The 20,145-nt window shown below is 44.6% G+C and overlaps 1 protein-coding gene and 1 long non-coding RNA gene across 11 annotated transcripts in view; one reads left to right on the top strand and one right to left on the bottom strand.

Annotated features, from left to right (window-relative positions):
* Positions 1–20,145, bottom strand: part of LOC310707497 — a 579,039-nt gene that overhangs the window by 556,640 nt on the left and 2,254 nt on the right. The gene's annotated exons all lie outside the window — the stretch shown is intronic.
* The window catches only part of NLGN1 (neuroligin 1), a 657,716-nt gene that overhangs the window by 171,035 nt on the left and 466,536 nt on the right, over positions 1–20,145 (top strand). For 5 of the 10 annotated variants that reach the window (XM_083504022.1, XM_083504021.1, XM_083504023.1 and 2 more), the window contains exon 2: positions 3,359–4,198. In XM_083504022.1, the coding sequence (XP_083360148.1) occupies positions 3,706–4,198 (493 nt within the window). In that variant the 5' untranslated portion in view covers positions 3,359–3,705. Of the gene's footprint in view, positions 1–3,250; positions 3,269–3,358; positions 4,199–4,702; positions 4,763–20,145 lie in introns of those variants that run through there. The other 5 variants (XM_083504017.1, XM_083504015.1, XM_083504020.1 and 2 more) reach the window with 2 other exon arrangements.

A 20,145-nucleotide genomic window follows, 5' to 3' on the forward strand; every position in this document is an offset into this window, starting at 1 on the left:
AGCTGCTTTGAGACACCTTCGGGTAGTGATAAAGCGGGTTATCAAATCCAAACTCTTCTACAGCCCTGCTGCATTTGCCTCATCCTCAGGTAATGTCTGTCCAGTTCAGAAGGTCAGCTTGAAGCTATGTATGTGCCTCCTCCTTTTCTGCTCACCTTTATATGCTGCTTCTGTTGTGGAACCAAGGTGTGCATATGGTTCCCAGGCATCTCCTCTCACCGCCAGGTGTTGATCAGATCCAGGGTTCTTCCAGATGGGGGCTTTCTTACGCAGACAGGTCATTCAGATTTGCAAGCGGCGGTGATATGTGACTGTTCCTTTAGCCTCACATTTTCCATAGCCATTCCACTGCTTCTTGCCCATGTTTATTTTCTCTTTCTCAATGCTATGTATGCACAGTTACCTTTCTTTCCATTTCCCCATTATTATTATTTTTTTAAAAATATATTTATTAACTTTTCAAAGTTTATACAAAAAAGACAAAAAACAAAAATACAAAAAATTAAAAACACATATAATCTCACTCACTTATTTTCTTTTAACTTATTTCTCGGACCTCCTCATACCTCCCCTTTTTGTATTCCAATTCACATTATTCCTTCAGCAAATCCTCTCCCTTAATTTTCACTTAATTTTACACCTTTCTTTCTTCTTTTTTTCCCCCAATTATCTTAATCATTACAGCTAATAACCGCTTAAATTCAGTCCAACATCAATCTAGCATTCACTAATTTTATAATATTTCCCAAGATAGTCCTTAAATTTCTTCCAATCTTCTTCCGCCATCTCTCTTCCCTGGTTTCGGATTCTGCCAGTCATTTCTGCCAGTCCCATGTAGTCTATCACCTTCATCTGCCATCCATTTCCCCATTATTAGCTTGCTGTCTATGAATTCCACAACTTTATGAAACAGAAACATCCTTGAACGTCTAACTGCATCCTGCTGGTCCCTCTGTGTGTATGAAATCACATCTAACGTTATGTGCTATTCTGTCCAAATGTTGTTGTGTGGTGGAACCTCTGTGTTCCGGGGGGGGGGGGGGATCTTTCTACTCTAGCATGGAAGAAAGAAGGGCACAAGCCTGCCTAACCTAAAGGCACCTTTCACAGGAAGGTTTTTATTAAAATTAGAGGAGAGATGGAGCCTGAGTGAAATTGCCAGGAAAGAAGGTTGGGGTTGGGGGGGGGGGATGCCCCATCTACCTCCTTACTGCCTTCTGAGATAGATTGTTCAACATGAAATATGCACCAAATTGCGCGCTGCTCTATATAGCTTTCACAGTATTCTTCTTCTTAAATAACCTTAATGACAGGACAGTTGGACTGTGAGGCATTTTGAATCCCCTCTGCAAAATTATGCAGGGAAATGATGGAATTCATTAGAAACTGCTTATAAGTTCATTAGAAATTGCTTATCTCCCCCACCCCTTCCACCCCCAGGGAGATATGTGTGTGTGTGTGTGTGTGTGTGTGTGTGTGTGAGAGAGAGAGAGAGAGAGAGAGAGGGAGGGAGGGAGAACTGCACAAGGCCAGAATTCTCTATTTCCTTGTATTCTTTCCCCCCATAAAATAAAAAAAATATTATCATTGTTTGTCATGGTCAAGCTAGGCTTGGAAACGTGCTTACCATTAGTGGAAAGGATGTAATAACATGGGCTGAACAGGGTTCTCCCAAGTACTGCATTATGTCCACTTCATTATAAAGTAGAATTGGGAAGAAAGGAGCTCTGGGATTGCCATCTAGGATTTCAAATCAGCAGAGAGTCAGCTTGGGGCTTTCCAAAACAAGGTGCAGCTCCTAAAGTGAGATCATCTGCAGTGCTGTGCTCTGCTTCTCCAGTGGGAATTTATGAGGGTGGGGTAGGGGCTGCAACAAAATGTTGCAGTGGAGCATTTTATCCAGTGCGATAAGAAATACAGAGTTATTTACTTATAAGTAGATGAGAAAGTAAATGAGGGAAAAAAAGGAAGAGGTGATAGGAACCAAAGCTGTCTTTTGTCTGTCTGGTGACTCCCACTATAAATAATCTAGTGTAATGTGTTCTTACCTGCAAAATTCAAACCAGGGTTTTGTGTTTCTTAACCACAACATGGTAGGCATCTGACTGAAGGCTAGAGGTGAGAAGGAAATTTGATTTGGTTTGCATTTAATGGGACATCTCCCTAATGCATGCTTCCCAGAACAAAACAAATTATTGCTATTATAAGCAGTGGTGGTGTTCTCATTTTTAGTTGTTTTTCCCCACATAAATTGACCCACAGCAACCTAAAAAATAACACAAGCATCAACACCAAGTATAAGAAACCTGGGCCGATACAGTGGTACCTTGGTTTACAAACTTAATCCGTTCCGGAAGTCCGTTCTTAAACCAAAGCATTCTTAAACCAAGGCGTGCTTTCCCATAGCAGTGGGGGACTCAATTTACAAATGGAACACACTCAACAGGAAGTGGAACATGTTCTGCTTCCAAGGCAAAGTTCAGAAACCAAAACACCTACTTCCGGGTTTGCAGCATTCTTAATCCAAGTTGTTCATAAACTAAGCTATTCTTAAACCAAGGTACCACTGTAGTCCAGCAATTTCTCACTCCATGGACATTGTCCAGTAACCCAGTAACAGAGAAGATTGACAGCTTGGCTCCACCCACGTTGGTTGTTTAATTCCCACCTTCCAGCCCTGTGGGATTCCTGACCTTTGCAGTAGCAGCATGTTTGTGAGAGCCATCGAATCAAGGCACCCCGTTGGCATATTAAAATGTGTGCTGAGTTGCACTAACACTGTATTCCTTTGCCACAATGGCAGATTCAGAGGTTATTTCAGAATTGTTCTTTTGAGACAGCTATAAACGCGGAGAGAAACGCAGTCCTGGCTGTTTGTTGATGCCCTCGGAGTATTCCGCAGGTCACTGGGAACTCCGCGGTCCACATTGTATTTACTGCTTCTCTTAAGGTTGTATAAAATTATAATTGATTTGTGGTTGCTATTAAACCATCCTCTGGTAACAAGTTTAAAATTGATTGCGAGCCCCTTTGAGACGTATAAAGAAATGCAGCATTAAAAACACATTTAATCCGGCTTTGGAATCCATATGTTTCTTTTCGTGAAATGAGACTTCAAAAGCTGCGGTTTCTCTGAAAGCCTGCACAAACTCTGCAGGTGACGCCATAAATAACCTGGCAATCAGTAATTTTTTTTACCTGTCATCTCGTGGAACCATAAACTACTTATTGTACCATTTCACTTCACGTGGCTCCAGCAACTATTAATGTATGTGTACAGTAACTTGTAAAACATCTAGTTATTATTCTGCCCATATTAGCTCTTTCATGCTAATGATTTATTTTTCATTTTCTCCAGGATATAGACCCGCAGCTAACTGGAATTGATTTATAAGTGGGGAATCGGCAGCAAAGGGATGCTCTCTTCATATCGCAACTGTGGAAAACAGAATTGGCAATTGAATGTCGCCTGACAAATAGGGCAGAGTGAAGATGCTGCTTCGGTGGGAATGAAGTCACGGGGAGATGCCTGTCATGTGCAGAGGCTTTTGAGAGTTTTCTGACAGGCTCCCCTTCTGGAGGCTTGAGCCATCCATTTCATTTCCTTGCTCTCTTGCCAAGAGCAGTGCTTCACCCTCTCCCTCCCCACCGAGTGGATACAAATAAGATTTGCTCCAACCACAGCAGGGCAACTGATGTGGGACCATGGCTTTTCCAACATCCATGTGGCTGAACTGCGTGTGGAGAGCGATGCTGGTCCGCCTGCTGCACATGGGATTGGACGCCACCTTCACCCTCTGCATACTCGGGTTCTTGCTTCACGCCGCCGCCGTCTCGTCGCAAAAGTTGGATGATACCGACCCGGTGGTGACCACCAGCTTCGGGAAAGTCAGGGGGATGAAGAAGGAGTTGAACAATGAAATTCTGGGGCCGGTCATCCAGTTTCTCGGGGTGCCGTACGCTGCTCCTCCGGTCGGGGAGCGCCGATTCCAGCCTCCAGAACCGCCGTCTCCTTGGCCAGATATCAAAAACGCCACCCAGTTTGCACCGGTGTGTCCCCAGAACATTATAGAGGGCAGGTTACCTGAAGTCATGCTCCCTGTCTGGTTTACTAATAACTTGGATATAGTTTCTACCTACGTGCAAGAGCAGAACGAAGACTGTCTCTATCTGAATATATATGTCCCAACTGAAGATGGTGAGTTATTTACAGGAGAAGCAGGGAGATCTTTTTGTTTCGACTTTCCTATTGAAGTTCTTTACTATTAAATTATGTGTACTGGTAGCCAGCACGGCTTTCTTGTCTGCATGCCAGCTTTTTCTTCCCTCCCAACTTCCTTTTTTTTTACTTTATTTCACATCTATGCATGTGGCTTTTCTATGTATGCACCAGTTCTAAGCCTCTACTACCGTCCCTTCTCCTCTGATCTTGTCTCTACTCATTTTCCTCGTCCTTCAGCACGTGTATTTCTTAGGTCAAAGTTGGTACCTAAATGCTCATTCCCACCCATTGACTTCTGGGGAAAGATGCATCAACATCTTGATCCATTGCATGGGTAGGCCAAAGGAGTCGGGACTCAACCGAGTAAATAAATGACGTCAATAAGCCAGGCCATCTTGAGCTTAGCTAGCGGTTTTGCATGCTCCTACTGTCTTGTCACGGAGCTCCATGTTATTTTCTAGTCTTCTATTCATTTTTCAGTCAAAAGAATATCCAAGGAATGTGCCAGGAAACCCGGCAAGAAAATTTGTAGAAAAGGAGGTATGTATAAAGTGGGCACCAATAAAAGAATAAAATCGAAAACTGGGTTGGAGAAACAAGAGAGAAAGATGGAAACTGTGCAGAGGAAGACCAAGTTAGTGCATCTTAAAAGGAAAAAAACAAACGAGACTGCTGTTGTTTATTATTGCAGTGCAGGGAGAAGATATAGCTTGTAACCAAGAGCTTGAAAACCGGTTAAATAGGGGGCAGTTTAAAAACAGCAGCATGAAAGAATAACTATTCCCCCTTTCCCTCTGGAAACATAAAGGCTGAATCTCACTCCCTTCCTCTCTTGTTCTGTCAGATTTGAGAGTTTGTTTGCACGTTAGTCTTGATAATTAGAGGAGTGAAGCTCAGAAGTGGTTTGTGTTTTTGTCCCCTTGTGGACCCAGCGATGTCGCATATTGTCCAGTGAGTTCACACCTTGGACTTCTGTGGATCCCCTGAAACTCTTTTAGTTTGTTTGCATCTGCCATAGAAATGGTCATATGTTTGATCAGCTATAGTTCACATAGCAATCCCCCCCTTTTCTTTTCTTATTGAGCAAGTAGAAATGTTGAATATTAGTTTATATGCTGGGATGATATTGTGATACTGCGTTTATTATTTTTATAATTTATATAAGAGCAGAAATGCACTGGGTAGTTTATGCTGCACTTCATTGCCACTGCATATATCTGAATCTAAGCTGCAAATATACCAGAGATGAATACATCCCCAGTTTCTACTTGTAGGAATGCAAGACAGAGAATCTCAGTTTTTCAAAATTTAAGGGAGCGTTTTAGATTTCTAAGAGTTTTATTCCAACGTTGAACTTCCTCATATTCTCCAATACCTTTTGTATTCCAGTTTGGGATGCAAAATTTCAGATCCAGGATTCAGCAATAAAATTTATATTGTTGACTGCTGAGGGCGGGGAACATTCAGCTGGTGAAATCTAAGTATGAATTTCAGTCCTGAAATGCATGGATTAATTGTCCATTGATTGCACCAGAAGGGCAATAAGTAATAATTCCACTTTGTGCTACAATCTGTTTTGCGTAGGTATGGGAATGAGTTAACTTGGCGTTAATCCTATTGGTGGTGTAACTAACTACTGTGAAAAGCAATCACTTGTGATATGAAAAAAGTGGGGGGTGGGAGAGGAAGGTTATTGCATGTTCATTTACATTATTTGTACTGTGCCAAATTTTCTGGAAGTTTTCTATCTAATACACACACAAATTTTAAAAGGCAGACTGGTTTAAATATAGGAAAGCAATGTAGCATAATTTTGTCACTATAATCTGGAAGGTCCTGTTTTCAGCTACTTTTTCTTTCATACAACTTGGCTCTTTCCTGCTGGGATTGTAGGATCTGCGAGAAAATACCTTTGAGAATGTTTGGAGATTGCTAAGCTAACCGCATACATTTTTATCTACCTGTTTCATTTTTAAACACGGGGAAATTATCTTTTTGTTCACTGGAATTTGAAAGCACTGAATCACCTGCTTCTATTATGATTTAGATGTGTGAGGGAGCCTGCCTAGAAGGGGGACTGCTGAAGGCAAACCCACAAGTGAAGAAAAAGCACATCATACAGCTGTCTTGGGGTTGTACCACTTGAGAATGTAGGTGGACAATTGCATGCTTGATCACTCTCCCACTTAAAGCAACTACGGTAAACCACCTCCTCTCTAATTTGCTATCTGCCTTTGAGCAGTAAGTTTGATGTGGGAGAGCCATCAAGTCATTCAATTCCTCCACCTAGAAGTGTAAATTTCAGAAGTGTTGAAGCTATCGATATTTTTTTGGAGGGGGCTGGGGTGGGAGCTGACTAATAGTGCATCCCTCCAGATCAGCCTTTCTCAACCTGTGGGTTCCCAGATGTTGTTGAACTACAACTCCCACCACCCCTAGCTAGCAAGGCCAGAGCTCAGGGATGATGGGAGTTGTAGTCCAACAACATCTGGGGACCCACAGGTTGAGAACCGCTGCTCTAGATCAATGCAGTCTACACGGTTTCAGGCAGGAGACTTTCCAGTCCTATCTGAAGATGGCAGAGATTGAACGTGGAACTTTCTGCATGCAAAACAGATGCTCTACTGCAGATCTATGGTTCTTCTTTGATGGAGATGGGCTCCTGGAAATAAATGAAATATAATCAATGCCTCCTTAACTTCTTTAAGGACATGTATTGCAGTATAAGGCTTAGTCAGAAATAAGTTTCACTGTTTTCAAAGGGATGTACGCCCAGGTACATAGCAAAGTGTATTTTAGTTTTTGCAAGACAGGAAAAGACGAGGAAACGAAAATAGACACAATAAACATTGTAAAAAGGAAGGCTTTGGTCATCTGGGTGTGGACATTGTGGGGAAAGATCTGGAGAACTTTGCAAATTGTTTGCATGCATGAGGAGGCTTTGGGCATGTATCTGAGGACAAGCATCCCCCCCCTTAGCACATGGCAAGCTCTTGAAACAGAAGTTTCAAAAGCAGTTTGAATTACAACATTGTGGGAAGAAAATAAATAAATAAGCAAGCAAGCTTACTGGGCATACACAAGCCCTTAGACCTGGTTAGGCGTGGATTACATGTAACACAGCCTTGTGGTTTAGCTCTCTCCAGGAGCTGCAACATTTAGAAGTTATTCTCCAACATTTGCAGTGTTTCTTGTTTAGTAATCCAGTGAAACAAAGTAGCATTTATTCATTCAGCCCTTTCTATACCACCCAATTAACTAAATCCTCTGGGTGGTTCGGAAATGTTAAGAGGAAAAACAAAATCAAGAATAGGAATGGAAAATACAAAGAAACAAAGATAACCATTATAAATATAAACCTAGGCTGGCACAAATAGTGGCATCAAACCATTTCAGAACAGCACAGAATCACCATGAAAACGGAGAGACAACACAGTTTTCCTAGCCATCATTTCTTTGTGCACCTACATTCTGAAGTGGTACTGTCCAAAGAGGGCTGTACCATTTGCTTTTTCTGAATGTGTAGGTAGCCCCTCACTCAGGGCCATCTTTAGCATATGTAGCACTGGGGTGCAAAAAACTGCCCAGTGCCACCATTTTTGGGTGGGGCAGGCCAAAGTTGTTGAGCTTTTTTGGGGAGCACAACTCTCTCCCATGCGATTCCAGTTGGAGGGAGGAGAGCAGTCCCTACAGAGGCTTGGGAGGGAAGCTGTCCGCCTCATGTGAGCAGCATGCATGTGCTGGGTGGGCCTCCCAGGCGCGCAGGAGGCAGGAGGGCGGAGCCAGCCGGCTGCCTCAGCATCCACAGCAGAAAAGCCTCTAGCACTCCGACGGACTCTGCTGTGCTCGGCAGCGGCTGTCGGCTAGCCTGGCTCTTCAATCCCCGGACTCCAAATTGCGGCCCCAGACTCTCGGCCTGGTGCCCCTGAGAACCTGGCGCCCGGGTGCCCTGCACCCCTAGGACCTATGGGTGAGCTGGCCCTGTCCTCAGTGCTTACATTAAGCACTTCTGTCTTATTAATGACTGAATTAATGGGTGTGGGTAGGTGTGCCCACCCACATGAGTATGCATACTATCAGAAATAAAGCACAGTGGCAACTGGGAGGAGGGCTGTTTCAGTGATGGATTTCTTTAATAAACGCTTGCACTGATATCTATGTTTCATGCCCTTTGGTATACCCAGTAGGACTATGGCAGGAGTTGCATTGGCTGTGAATTCTGTGTATCTCGCTCCTAGGACAAAATCCCCTCCATGGACACAATGTCTTCAACTGGTGTAGGAATCAAAGGTACATGTGGTGGTTCAGAGGGGTTCAGAAACCAGCGCATTCAAAAAATGCACAAGGGGGGGGGGAATCATGGGTCACACAGGTGACTCCTGTCTCTCCAAACCACACTACACCACATGGCTATGTGACTACTGTCTGTGGAATTAGGGCACATGAGAAGGAAGGCAGTCCTGATTGGTCCTAGAGCATCCCCTCCCCTGCTGGACAGATGTGAATGTATGTAAGTTGGTACATGCACAAAGCCCTTTCTCGTGTGCGCAATGCACAGATGTTGTGTGGCTGGCAGTAACATGGGCTAGACTTTGTGGCTCAGTGACCCCATTGGATATGTGGGAGTGGATTGATTGATTGATTGATTGATTGCATTTCTGATCCATCCTTCACCAGGAGTTAAATCCAGCAAAGGATAATGCTGCTGCTGATTAATAGTAATAATAATAATAATTGTCATTATTATTAGTAGTAATATGCCACCCAGCTGACTGGGCTACCCCAGCCACTCTGGGCAGCTTCCAACAAATTATAGAACCACAGTAAAATATCAAGCATTAAAAAGAACAACAGCTCTGTAGAAAAATAACTTGGCATTGCATAATGATTTAAATAATAATAATAATAATAATAATAATAATAATAATAATAATAATAATTATTATTATTATTATTATTATTATTATTATTATTATTATTCATATCCCGCCCTCCCCAGCCGAAGCCGGGCTCAGGGCGGCTAACAACAATAAAACAGTACAACAGTACAACACAACACAACACTCTAAAATCATTCATTATAAAATTGATTCAAATCAAGCCACTGGCAACCATTGGGCCAGAGCTCCACGAAGATTGCCGAGGGAGGGAGTCAGGCTGTGCCCTGGCCAAAGGCCTGGTGGAACAGTTCTGTCTTGCAGGCCCTGCGGAAAGATGTCAAGTCCCGCAGGGCCCTAGCCTCTTGTGACAGAGCGTTCCACCAGATTGGAGCCACAGCCGAAAAAGCCCTGGCTCTAGTTGAGGCCAGCCTAACCTCTCTGTGGCCTGGGACCTTCAAGATGTTTTTATTTGAAGACCGTAAGTTTCTCTGTGGGACATACCAGGAGAGGCGGTCCCGTAGGTACGAGGGTCCTAGGCCGTATAGGGCTTTGAAGGTTAAAACCAGCACCTTAAACCTGATCCTGTACTCCACTGGGAGCCAGTGCAGCTGGTATAGCACCGGGTGAACATCATAGCTGTCAACTTTTCCCTTTTCTTGAGAGGAAACCTATTCAGAATAAGGGAATTTCCCTTTAAAAAAGGGAAATGTTGACAGCTATGTTAAACATAGGGCACATGTGTCACCTGCAACCTTAAAAAAAAAGCAAGATCAAATAGCAGCAAGTGACAAACTTCTTCATACGGAGTGGCTCATTTCAGTTCTCACTGAATGAAAGGGGTTCATTGTCAGTGTCTTCAACCAGCAGAAGGACAGCAATGGTGGTCCTCCAATGAGCAACACTGCTTCTGCTCCCTGAGCTTCACCAGGAGTGAGCCAGATCTGTTGTTGTTTTTTGGTGCCCAGGGCAAAAAGTTTGAATGGTGGTTGTTCATTTGTTAAAAATATAATAATGAATTAAATGATGGTGCTCCAGTCTACCAGCTAAGATGTTTTCCTTCGCCCTTCGTATTGCTAGTATCCTGGCAATAATGGCCACGTGGGTAGCCATTCACCTATAGCCTCTGTCCATGTAGCATGCCAGGCATTATTGTGGCCTACTTCAGGTCCAGTTCACACCGGAGGCCTCAACAGAGCCTCTCCATGGTGAGGAGCCACAAGCTGACTGTAGCAGCTGTCATTTCAGATGGGTGCAACAGTTCTAATCTGTTTCGCTTGCCCACCTGCTTACTGTTCAACAGTGCAGGACTCTTCTTGCAGCTCTTCAGAGTGAAGGGGAGATAGCTATGATGGGGCTCTCCACTTTCCTGTAGCAACTTTTGGAACCAACAGCTGCTACAGTGAGAGAGAGGCTTCTAACCACTTTGAGGGTCTTTTAGGCCTTCCAAATCATGTTTTAGACGCAAAATATATGGCGACTGTTCTCTGAACCTCAGTAGACTCTGCAAGAATGATAATGAAAAATATTTATTTCTGAAAGTTTAATTTTGTTGTGGCCTTTCCTTTATATTTGATGTCGTGAAGATGTCGTTTATTAACTTCCAGGGCTGCAGATGACCACACTAATGTGTGCCAGGGGGAAATTGGGGTGTTCTTCTAAACATCCTCATCTTGCAGTCCCATATCTCCTTTGAATAAGAATAACTGCAGTAATTTACATGCCTTGACAAACGTGCAGTGCAGCAGTGGCTGTTGTTATGCTGTTCATCAAGCATGTGTAATTAGCTGAGTGACTTTCGCCTTCTATTACCAGGCATTGATTTTACATAGTCATAAATAAAGATGCAGGGTTCCATTACTTTTAAATGTACAAATGTGTACCTGACTCTGTTTTTTAGTCCCAAAGCAAAAGGGAAGGTTGAAGAGGATGCATGTGTAGTTGAGGAGTAGTTGAACCTGAGGGGGAAACAAAAAAAGAATAAAGAGACTTTCCTTCTAAATGCTCTCCTAATTTTTATTATTATATCTAAATAGGGCTAAGTCATGGTTTATTGCTATTTATTATTATTTATTAAATTTATAGCTCACTTTTTGTTGTCCTGGCAACAAAACCACTTTAAATATTTTAAGCAGAAAACAAACAAAGACACATATTGAAACCAACATTAAAAAACCCCTTACATTAAAACATACCACACCTACAAAAAGGCTGTTGATAGTTAAAAGCCAGCGGCTTGGTTAAAAAGGGATGTATTTCCCTGGCACCTCAAAGTATGTAGATGACGGAGCCAGGTGAGCCTCCCTGGGGAGAGCCTTCCACAAGTGGGGAGCCACCACTAAAAAGGCCCCATTCTTGTGTAGCCACCCTCCATACCTCCTTATTGAGCGGGCACACAAAGAAGGTCCTCAGATAATGATCACAGAGTATGGGTTGGTTTATATGGGGAGAGGTGGTTCATATTACTTTACTGAAATTTGGACTTTTGGGGGGCGTGGTTGGATTAAAGCACACCACCCACCCCACCCCACCCCTTTCTACCCTTCTGTTCCTTCTTTTCTGCTACTTGATAGTTATGGCTGCTGGTCTTCCAACAGAGCTGATGAAGGAGCTTTGTGGTCCCATCTCTCCATTTTCGATTGAATCTGGGGGTGCACCACATGAGTTTCAAGGTGACTGTAGCAGCTGTTGGTTCTGACAGGAGCTACCATTGTAGCAATCATAGTCCTTCTTACTGCTGGTGCCCCACCTTCATAAAATGCCAGACTGAAGGCATGAAGTATTGCTATCGCTCTGTTTTGGCTTCGAATCCCTTAGCTATGTTGCATCATCATGACGCCAGATAAGAGCCAATGGTTTGGACGCTTAACTTGGGATCTTATGAGTACAGTGGTGCCCCGCAAGACGAATGCCTCGCAAGACGGAAAACTCGCTAGACGAAAGAGTTTTCCGTTTTGGAGGTGCTTCGCAAAACGAATTTCCTATGGGCTTGCTTCGCAAGACGACAATGTATTGCGAGTTCCTGTTGGTTTTTTCCCCTCCCCCCTTTTTCTAAGCCGCTAAGCTGCTTATCAGCTGATCCGATCAGCAGATAAGCCGCTAAAAGCCGCTAAAAGCTGCTAAAAGCCGCTAATAGCGCTAATCCGCTAATCCGCTAATTCGTCAATGGGCTTGCTTCGCAAGACGAAAAAACCGCTAGACGAAGAGAATCACAGAACAGATTCTTTTCATCTTGCGAGGCACCACTGTATTAAAATGGCATCCTGCAGCATTAGGAAGCGGTAAGGCAAAATCACCAAAACTGAGTCCCTCTCCTTAGCCTGCACCATGCCAGTGCTTTTTAGTTGCTTTCACTTTTAAACACACAAAGGGGAAACATATTGAAAGGGGCTGCGGGGCTTCACTCCTTGCCCCACCTTATACAATGCACGACTCCTCCTGGACCCTGCTATCCTTGTGTTAGTGTGTTAGATCTCTGTGCATGAAGGCTTCCTCAGGTCTTGGATGATTAGGTTTCTGGAATCTGCAGAAGACTTAATGTATAGAAGATGATGTGTGAAAACCTCCCTTTCTCAACGATCTAAGCTGACCAATGGACAGCAGTGCCAAGGGGGAACTATGTGTCAGTGGGGCCAAAGACCTGACCCCATTCAACTCCCGTTGTCCTTAATTTCCATAAACGTGTCCATAAATGCACTGCTTTCACAATCCAGTTTATCTATTCTCATGGGGTTCTTACAGAATACAGTGGTACCTCGGGTTAAGTACTTAATTTGTTCCGGAGGTCTGTACTTAATCTGAAACTGTTCTTAACCTGAAGCACCACTTTAGCTAATGGGGCCTCCTGCTGCTGCCACGCCACCAGAGCACGATTTCTGTTCTCATCCTGAATCAAAGTTCTTATCCTGAAGCACTATTTCTGGGTTAGCGGAGTCTGTAACCTGAAGCGTATGTAACCAGAGGTACCACTTTATAGAGAGTTAGAGGCCATTGTCCAGAACTGTCTGCTGATGCAGGTGATCCACCGCTGCCCTCAAACATTTCTCTGTTTCCTTTGTTGAAGAGACACATTTGACTTCATGTCTACAGCACCATCCTTGCCATTGAAGCGACTGGAGGTGGCTACAAATGGAGGGTTGCTACCCTCCCGGCAATTGAAGGGAGAGGCCATAGCTCAGTGGTCAGAGCACATGATTTACATTCAGAAGGAATTGGGTTCCATCCTGCATTTCTGCTTTTTCGGAAAGGAGCAGGACGTGATCTTGCCGAGAACTTGGGAGAGACTCCGATAATCAGAGTAGACGACATGGGTGGGCAAACAGACTTGGTACGAGGGAACTTTCTGAATTCTTAATTTGTTGGAGACTGCAGTCTTTTTCCAGCGCTGGTGATGCAAAATGAGTGTAACACCGAGAGGCTTGTTGTAACCATCTTATAATCATGGGTAATGTTCATTTTAATTATTTAAATAGGGAGCTGGAAAACAGATCATTAAAACTTAATGGTCATTATGACTCCTTATTTTCAATTTCTGTTCTCAGGCTAGGCATGACAAACAGCACAATACAATATATTTCTGCAAATTGTCCTGCCTTCGCTAGTGCATATGTGCATGCATGGTAAAAGCAATACATTCTTGCTGTTGCTCTTGACTGCTTCTGGACTGCTTCTTCCCACAACTATATATATTTGAAGATGAAGGCAAAACTGATTGAAAAGTGTTCAGAGCTGCAATTTATTTTTTTTTATTTTCTGCCTCCACTACACTTTCACTCTGATTCATTTTTAATAATGACAACAAAAAGATGGACAAGCTCTCTTCATAATAGCTGTTCCTATGCTCAGGTTCTTTGCTTGAGTTGGAGCTTCGTGTGAGCAGCAGAGCGCATATGGGTCTCTGAAGAATGGAACAATCCATGACTCCATCTAAAAGAGCAATCTCTAAATGGTAAACATTCTCTTCAAAATTTGACAGTGCATGGGGGAATGCAGTTCTTCTGTCAACAGCATCCTTAAAGAGAATAAAGAGACAAGGAAGGGAGATCTGAATGAGAGTTAGCGCTAAGAAAAAGTAACAGTGTGCCTTGTGATGAACATACTTACTATGCCATGGTTGTTTGTGGACTATAACCCACTTCATGAGATGTATGAAGCGTTACCCTGAGTTGCAGGTATAGATGTACCTGCTGGTGTGCGTGGATGAACTGTAAATGTTTAAGTGAGAAGGAAATGAAATGTTCAAAACTATAAATGAATCTCATTTCTTTTTATATAGAGTTACAGGCTTTGTGGATCAGGGGAATGTTGTGAATGTGTTGCTGTTGTTTAGTCGTTTAGTTATGTCTGACTCTTCATGACCCCCTGGACCAGATCATGCCAGGCACTCCTGTCCTCCACTGCCTCCTGCAGTTTGGTCAAACTCATGCTGGTAGCTTCAAGAACACTATCCAACCATCTCGTCCTCTGTCGTCCCCTTCTCCTTGTGCCCTCAATCTTTCCCAACATCAGGGTCTTTTCCAGAGAGTCTTCTCTTCTCATGAGGTGGCCAAAGTATTGGAGCCTCAGCTTCAGGATCTGTCCTTCCAGTGAGCACTCAGGGCTGATTTCCTTCAGAATGGATAGGTTTGATCTTCTTGCAGTCCATGGGACTCTCAAGAGTCTCCTCCAGCACCATAATTCAAAAGCATCAATTCTTCAGTGATCAGCCTTCTTTATGGTCCAGCTCTCACTTCCATACATCATACATAGCTTTAACTATATGGACCTTTGTTGGCAAGGTGATGTCTCTGCTTTGTTGTGAATGTAGTGTATCTTGATTTCAGTATGGCCTTTGACAAAGTCCTCTTGTTGGAGAAGCTGGCAAAATAAGGACTGTACAAGATAACTGTTAGGTGCATTTGTAGCTGGTTGACTGACCAAACCCAAAGAGTGCTCATGAATGGTTCCTCATCATCTTGGGGGGAAAGTGACAAGTGGGGTGCCACAGGGGTCTGTGCTTGGCCCGTTGCTGTTCAACATCTTTATAAACATATTGGATTGAAATATACTCAGAGTCGCAAAGTGATTTCATGCTCTTTATTCAGCTCATAGTGGTGAGGAGGAATGAATGCAAGTCCCCTCAAAGTATCTGCTTTATATACATTATTTACACAATGGGCTGCACATGATTGGTTAATTCTGGAATTCTACTGTAAGCCAATCAGGTTGTGGATTCACTTATATCTGGAGCATGATTGGGTGGTTCCTGCCAACCAATCATACTGCTGCATTGTTCTAGGACCAATCAGACTGCTGCAATTTGGATCCTATTGTTCTAGGACCAATCAGACTGCTGCAATTTGGATCCTATTGTTCTAGGACCAATCAGACTGCTTCAGTTTGGATCCTATTCAACTCAGTACATAACACCCCTTCCCTCTAAGTTCCAGTCCTGCCCGGGAGGTCGCATTCCTAGTCCTTGAGGTATGCCGGCGGCCTACGTGTGCGTTGCGGCCTGTGGTGTTCATTGGTCCGGGGTTCAGGTTCTGGCTCGTGTTCCAAGGATGCTGGCTGTGATGGGCCTGTTTGGTCTGGCGCAACCGGCTCGCTCAGTCGTGGTTCTGGTTCCAGTGTCCTTTCGGCCTCACGGGTCCTCTCTGTATTTACTGATTCTGCCTCTCCTGCTGGCCCCTCCTGCTCTATGGGCCTCACTGCCCCTCTGTTCCCTTGGGACTCCTCTGACCTTTCCTCCTCCTGGTTTTCTCCTGGGAATTGTCGCCGTATCTGGTCGCAGTGGCGGCGCCAGCATTGCCCCCCATCCGTTAGCACCTCGTACGACACGGGGCCAGTGACCCTGGTGACTGTGGCGGGTACCCATGCTGGGCCTGCCCCAAAATTCTTTGCGTACACTGGGTCCTGGGCCGCTTTGCGTAGAAGGCATTTCGACAAGCCACTACTGAGGGCTGCGGCGAAAAGTGCCCCTTCAGCTGTTCCATTATTGTTTTGTATGGAACAGTAGCGACGTCTTCAGGTGCAAGGAGAGCGCGGGCGATTTCAAATGTCTCCTCTCCGCAGACGCTGAAGAATATCGCCCTCTTCTTGGCGTCTTCTTCATCGGTGACCCCTTTGGCTTCTAGGAGGAAGGTGAAACGGGAGGCGTACGCTTCCCAGTCTCCAGATGCTGGGTTGAACGGTGAGAAGCTGCTGTCGGTTGCCATTCTGAGTTCCTTGTGTCCCGGAGCTGAAGCCTGGATACACGGTGCGAGGCAGCGGTGCGGCAGGTGGCAGTGCTGCAGTGCTGTGTGTGGCAGTCAGCTCAGCGGGATCCCACCTTCGTTGCCAGTGAAATATACTCAGAGTCGCAAAGTGATTTCATGCTCTTTATTCAGCTCATAGTGGTGAGGAGGAATGAATGAAAGTCCCCTCAAAGTATCTGCTTTATATACATTATTTACACAATGGGCTGCACATGACTGGTTAATTCTGGAATTCTACTGTAAGCCAATCAGGTTGTGGATTCACTTATATCTGGAGCATGATTGGGTGGTTCCTGCCAACCAATCATACTGCTGCATTGTTCTAGGACCAATCAGACTGCTGCAATTTGGATCCTATTGTTCTAGGACCAATCAGACTGCTGCAATTTGGATCCTATTGTTCTAGGACCAATCAGACTGCTTCAGTTTGGATCCTATTCAACTCAGTACATAACATGGATGAAGGTATCGAGAAGATTTGCATCCAATTTTCAGATGATACCAAACTGGGAAGGGTAGCCAATGCCGCCGAAGACAGAGTCTGTATTCAAAATGACCTTCACAGATTGGAGAAATGGGGTGAAACGAACAAAATGAATTTCAATATGGACAAATGTAAGGTTCTACACCAGGCATAGGCAAACATGGCCCTCCAGATGTTTTGGGACTACAACTCCCATCATCCCTGACCACTGGTCCTGTTAGCTAGGGCTGATGGGAGTTGTAGTTTATATTTATTATGATGATGGTAGTAGTTGCCTGTTCTACACTTAGGCAGGAGGAACTAGCTACAGGATTGGATTCTGCAGGAAAAGATATTGCTAATGATGTCAAAACAACTGGACAGCATATTGTAGGTGATTCAGCCGAATGACCTTAGAATCTCCCTTCAGATCTTCATACCGAATTCATGAAGGTCAGGAGAGGAGGGGGGTGTTTGCTATGGGCAGGGGAGTGGGTGGGAGTCAATGCACCCAGAGACCTTGGGGCCAAGAACAATGCATGTTCCCCTCCCCTACATGGTTTGTAGCCGGTGTACATTTATGCCGGCTTAGTTTACATTGACTTGCCAGCTTCTTGTGCACAGGTTTGCTCCTTAAGTGGTAGGTGTAGGCAGGGCTGTCCACATATCATTCCTCTTCATTTGCTGCTCTGTGTTGCTTCCCCAATGTTCCCTGATCATTGCTGTCTGGAGGGCAGGACCAATAACAACAGCAATCCAGCACACTGTTGGTACAAAAAGGTGCAGGATTTCACCAGGAAGTTACAGGACATGGACTGATTGGAGAGGAAGCAGGATGACCACCTCAAAAACCTTTGCAGGTACAGACAGAATTGAAAGTGGCGTTGTGTAGAACTGTCTCAATAGCATCCTAAGCATAAAACATAAAAAGCATAAGATGAGTCCTGCTGGATCAGACCCATCGGCTCATCTAGTCCAGCATCCGATTCTCCAAATGGCCAACCAGATGCCTGTGGGAAATCCAGGAACAGGATCCGCTCCCTTCTTGTGGTTTCCAGTCCCAGGAATGCACAATCAAAAGGGCTTCTGAAGGCTTATCATCTTCTCATGGGCCCATTATGCAAATATATTCAGGAACCAGTTTGTAAACTTTCAGAAATCTCCTCCCATTGAATGACTTTCTGAAACTTCTCCCCCCCCCTTTTTATCTCTTGTGTCTACATTGCCATTCCAATTCCAGATAACATTTGCCCAAAGTTAATTAATTATGCAGACCCGCATTAGGAGGGCAAACAGTGAAGTGGGAATCTGTCACCTGCTGTTTTCCGACAGCAAACAGTGAGTGCAGCTACAGCAGATCTGCACCCATGACAGAAGGCCCTTTAAATCCTGTGCAAGGACCGCCCACAGGCCTTTCTCTCTTCCCCAACACCCCCTTTATGATCTCTTAATGCATATTGTCTGGGGAAATGGAGCTGCTCCTCCATGAATTGGGAGGAAATATTCGTGCAACAGGGACTCCCAGGACCAATGCAAAGTTGCTTCTTGTCTTGGTGCAGCAATGCTGATGCTGGGATAATGGAGAGATGCTGAGCCGCATTATCAAGTGTGCCCCATTCAGCAGTGGGGCAGATGGTGCTTCTCTGCCTGGGCATGGCAGAGGGAAAACAGGGGAAACAGGTTGCCAAGCCATGTGACTGAGCTGAATAGTCTTAGGCATGGGTAGGCAAACTAAGGCCCGGGGGCCGGATCCGGCCCAATAGCCTTCTAAATCCGACCCATGGGTTGTCTGGGAATCAGTGTGTTTTTACATGAGTAGAATGTGTTGTGGCAATCACACAGGGGTCCCCGGACGTTTAACTGTCTATTGATCCCTGTGCCACTACTGTGCTCGCTTCCCCGCTGCCACCAACCAGTTACTCTCCAATAAAACACTGAGTCCAAACAGATGTTAAAAGTGAACCAAAAAAACCCACCAAGTTTATTTTACAGACATTAACAAGTTTATGGTTTCTCAGATAATATTCCTGTCAGTTTCTTGACTTTAGTTTCTTTACCGGCCTATACCTTCCTAATATTTTCTGACTGATTATCTCAACTGTTTGACTGACTCCTCTTAACAAATTCTCTCACTCTTTCACATCCGACTAGCCCCACCCACAGACTTCGCTTATCAATCTCTTCTAACTCCAGACTGTCTTCTCTACCCTAACTCTAACTCTCTCCAAAAAAACCTCTGCGCTTAAACCTTATACACAGTTAACTCTGCCCCCTGCGTTCCCATTGGTTGGTCATTTTACAATTAGTTAACCCTTTCCCTATGAACCCAGTATGATGTCACACACCTAGGACGGCAAACGCCACATGTGTGCTGTTATTTAAAATGCATCTCTGGGTTATTTGTGGGGCATAGGAATTTGTTCACCCCCCCCCCCCAAAAAAAATAGTCCGGCCCCTAACAAGGTCTGAGGGACAGTGGTCTGGCCCCCTGCTGAAAAAGTTTGCTGACCCCTGTTAATCCCCCCACAGTGTGTTTCGGATTGTAGCCTCAATCAATCTCACACACACACACACACACACACACACACACACACACAAATAATCCATGGCCTGATTTATCTTTAGATGGAGGACAGAGCATAATTACAGTGGTGCCTCGCAAGGCGAAATTAATCCGTTCCGCGAGTCTCTTCATCTAGCGGTTTTTTCGTCTTGCGAAGCAACCCTATTAGCGGCTTAGCGGATTAGCGCTATTAGCGGATTAGCGCTATTAGCGGCTTAGCGGCTATTAAAGGCTTAGCAGCTTAGTGGCTAAAAGGCTATTAGCGGCTTAGCGGCTTAGAAAAAGGGGGGGAAGCGAAAAAAAATCGGAACACTCGCAAGACGTTTTCGTCTTGCAAAGCAAGCCCATAGGGGAATTCGTCTTGTGAAGCAGCTCAAAAACGGAAAACCCTTTCGTCTAGCGGGTTTTCCGTCTTGCGAGGCATTCGTCTTGCGGGGCACCACTGTATTGCTTTACCCATCACAAAAAAACCCAACAACAGAAGCAGACCCCTTGTTGGATTCAGCCGAAGTCTCCCCCGCCCCATGCCCCATATGGGAACTTCCTTATATGTACTGCCCTTGGTTATTCCAGCTTCAGCTCAGATGGCTGAGCCTGGATGAGCAAGTTGTGCTGCCATATCTTCAGCCGAGCTGGGTTTGGGAACCTAATGTTGGCTGAGCCAGAAATCAGCTGGCTGAGCCAGAGATCCCCTGCATGCTAAACTGCTTGAGCTGGCAGATCTTACCATTGTTCTTCTCCCTTAATGTCTGTCTAATGGAGTCTAGTGAGAAGTTGTATATATC

This window comes from Podarcis liolepis (genome assembly GCF_965112155.1).
Source record: "Podarcis liolepis genome assembly, chromosome: 5".
NCBI lineage: Eukaryota > Metazoa > Chordata > Lepidosauria > Squamata > Lacertidae > Podarcis > Podarcis liolepis.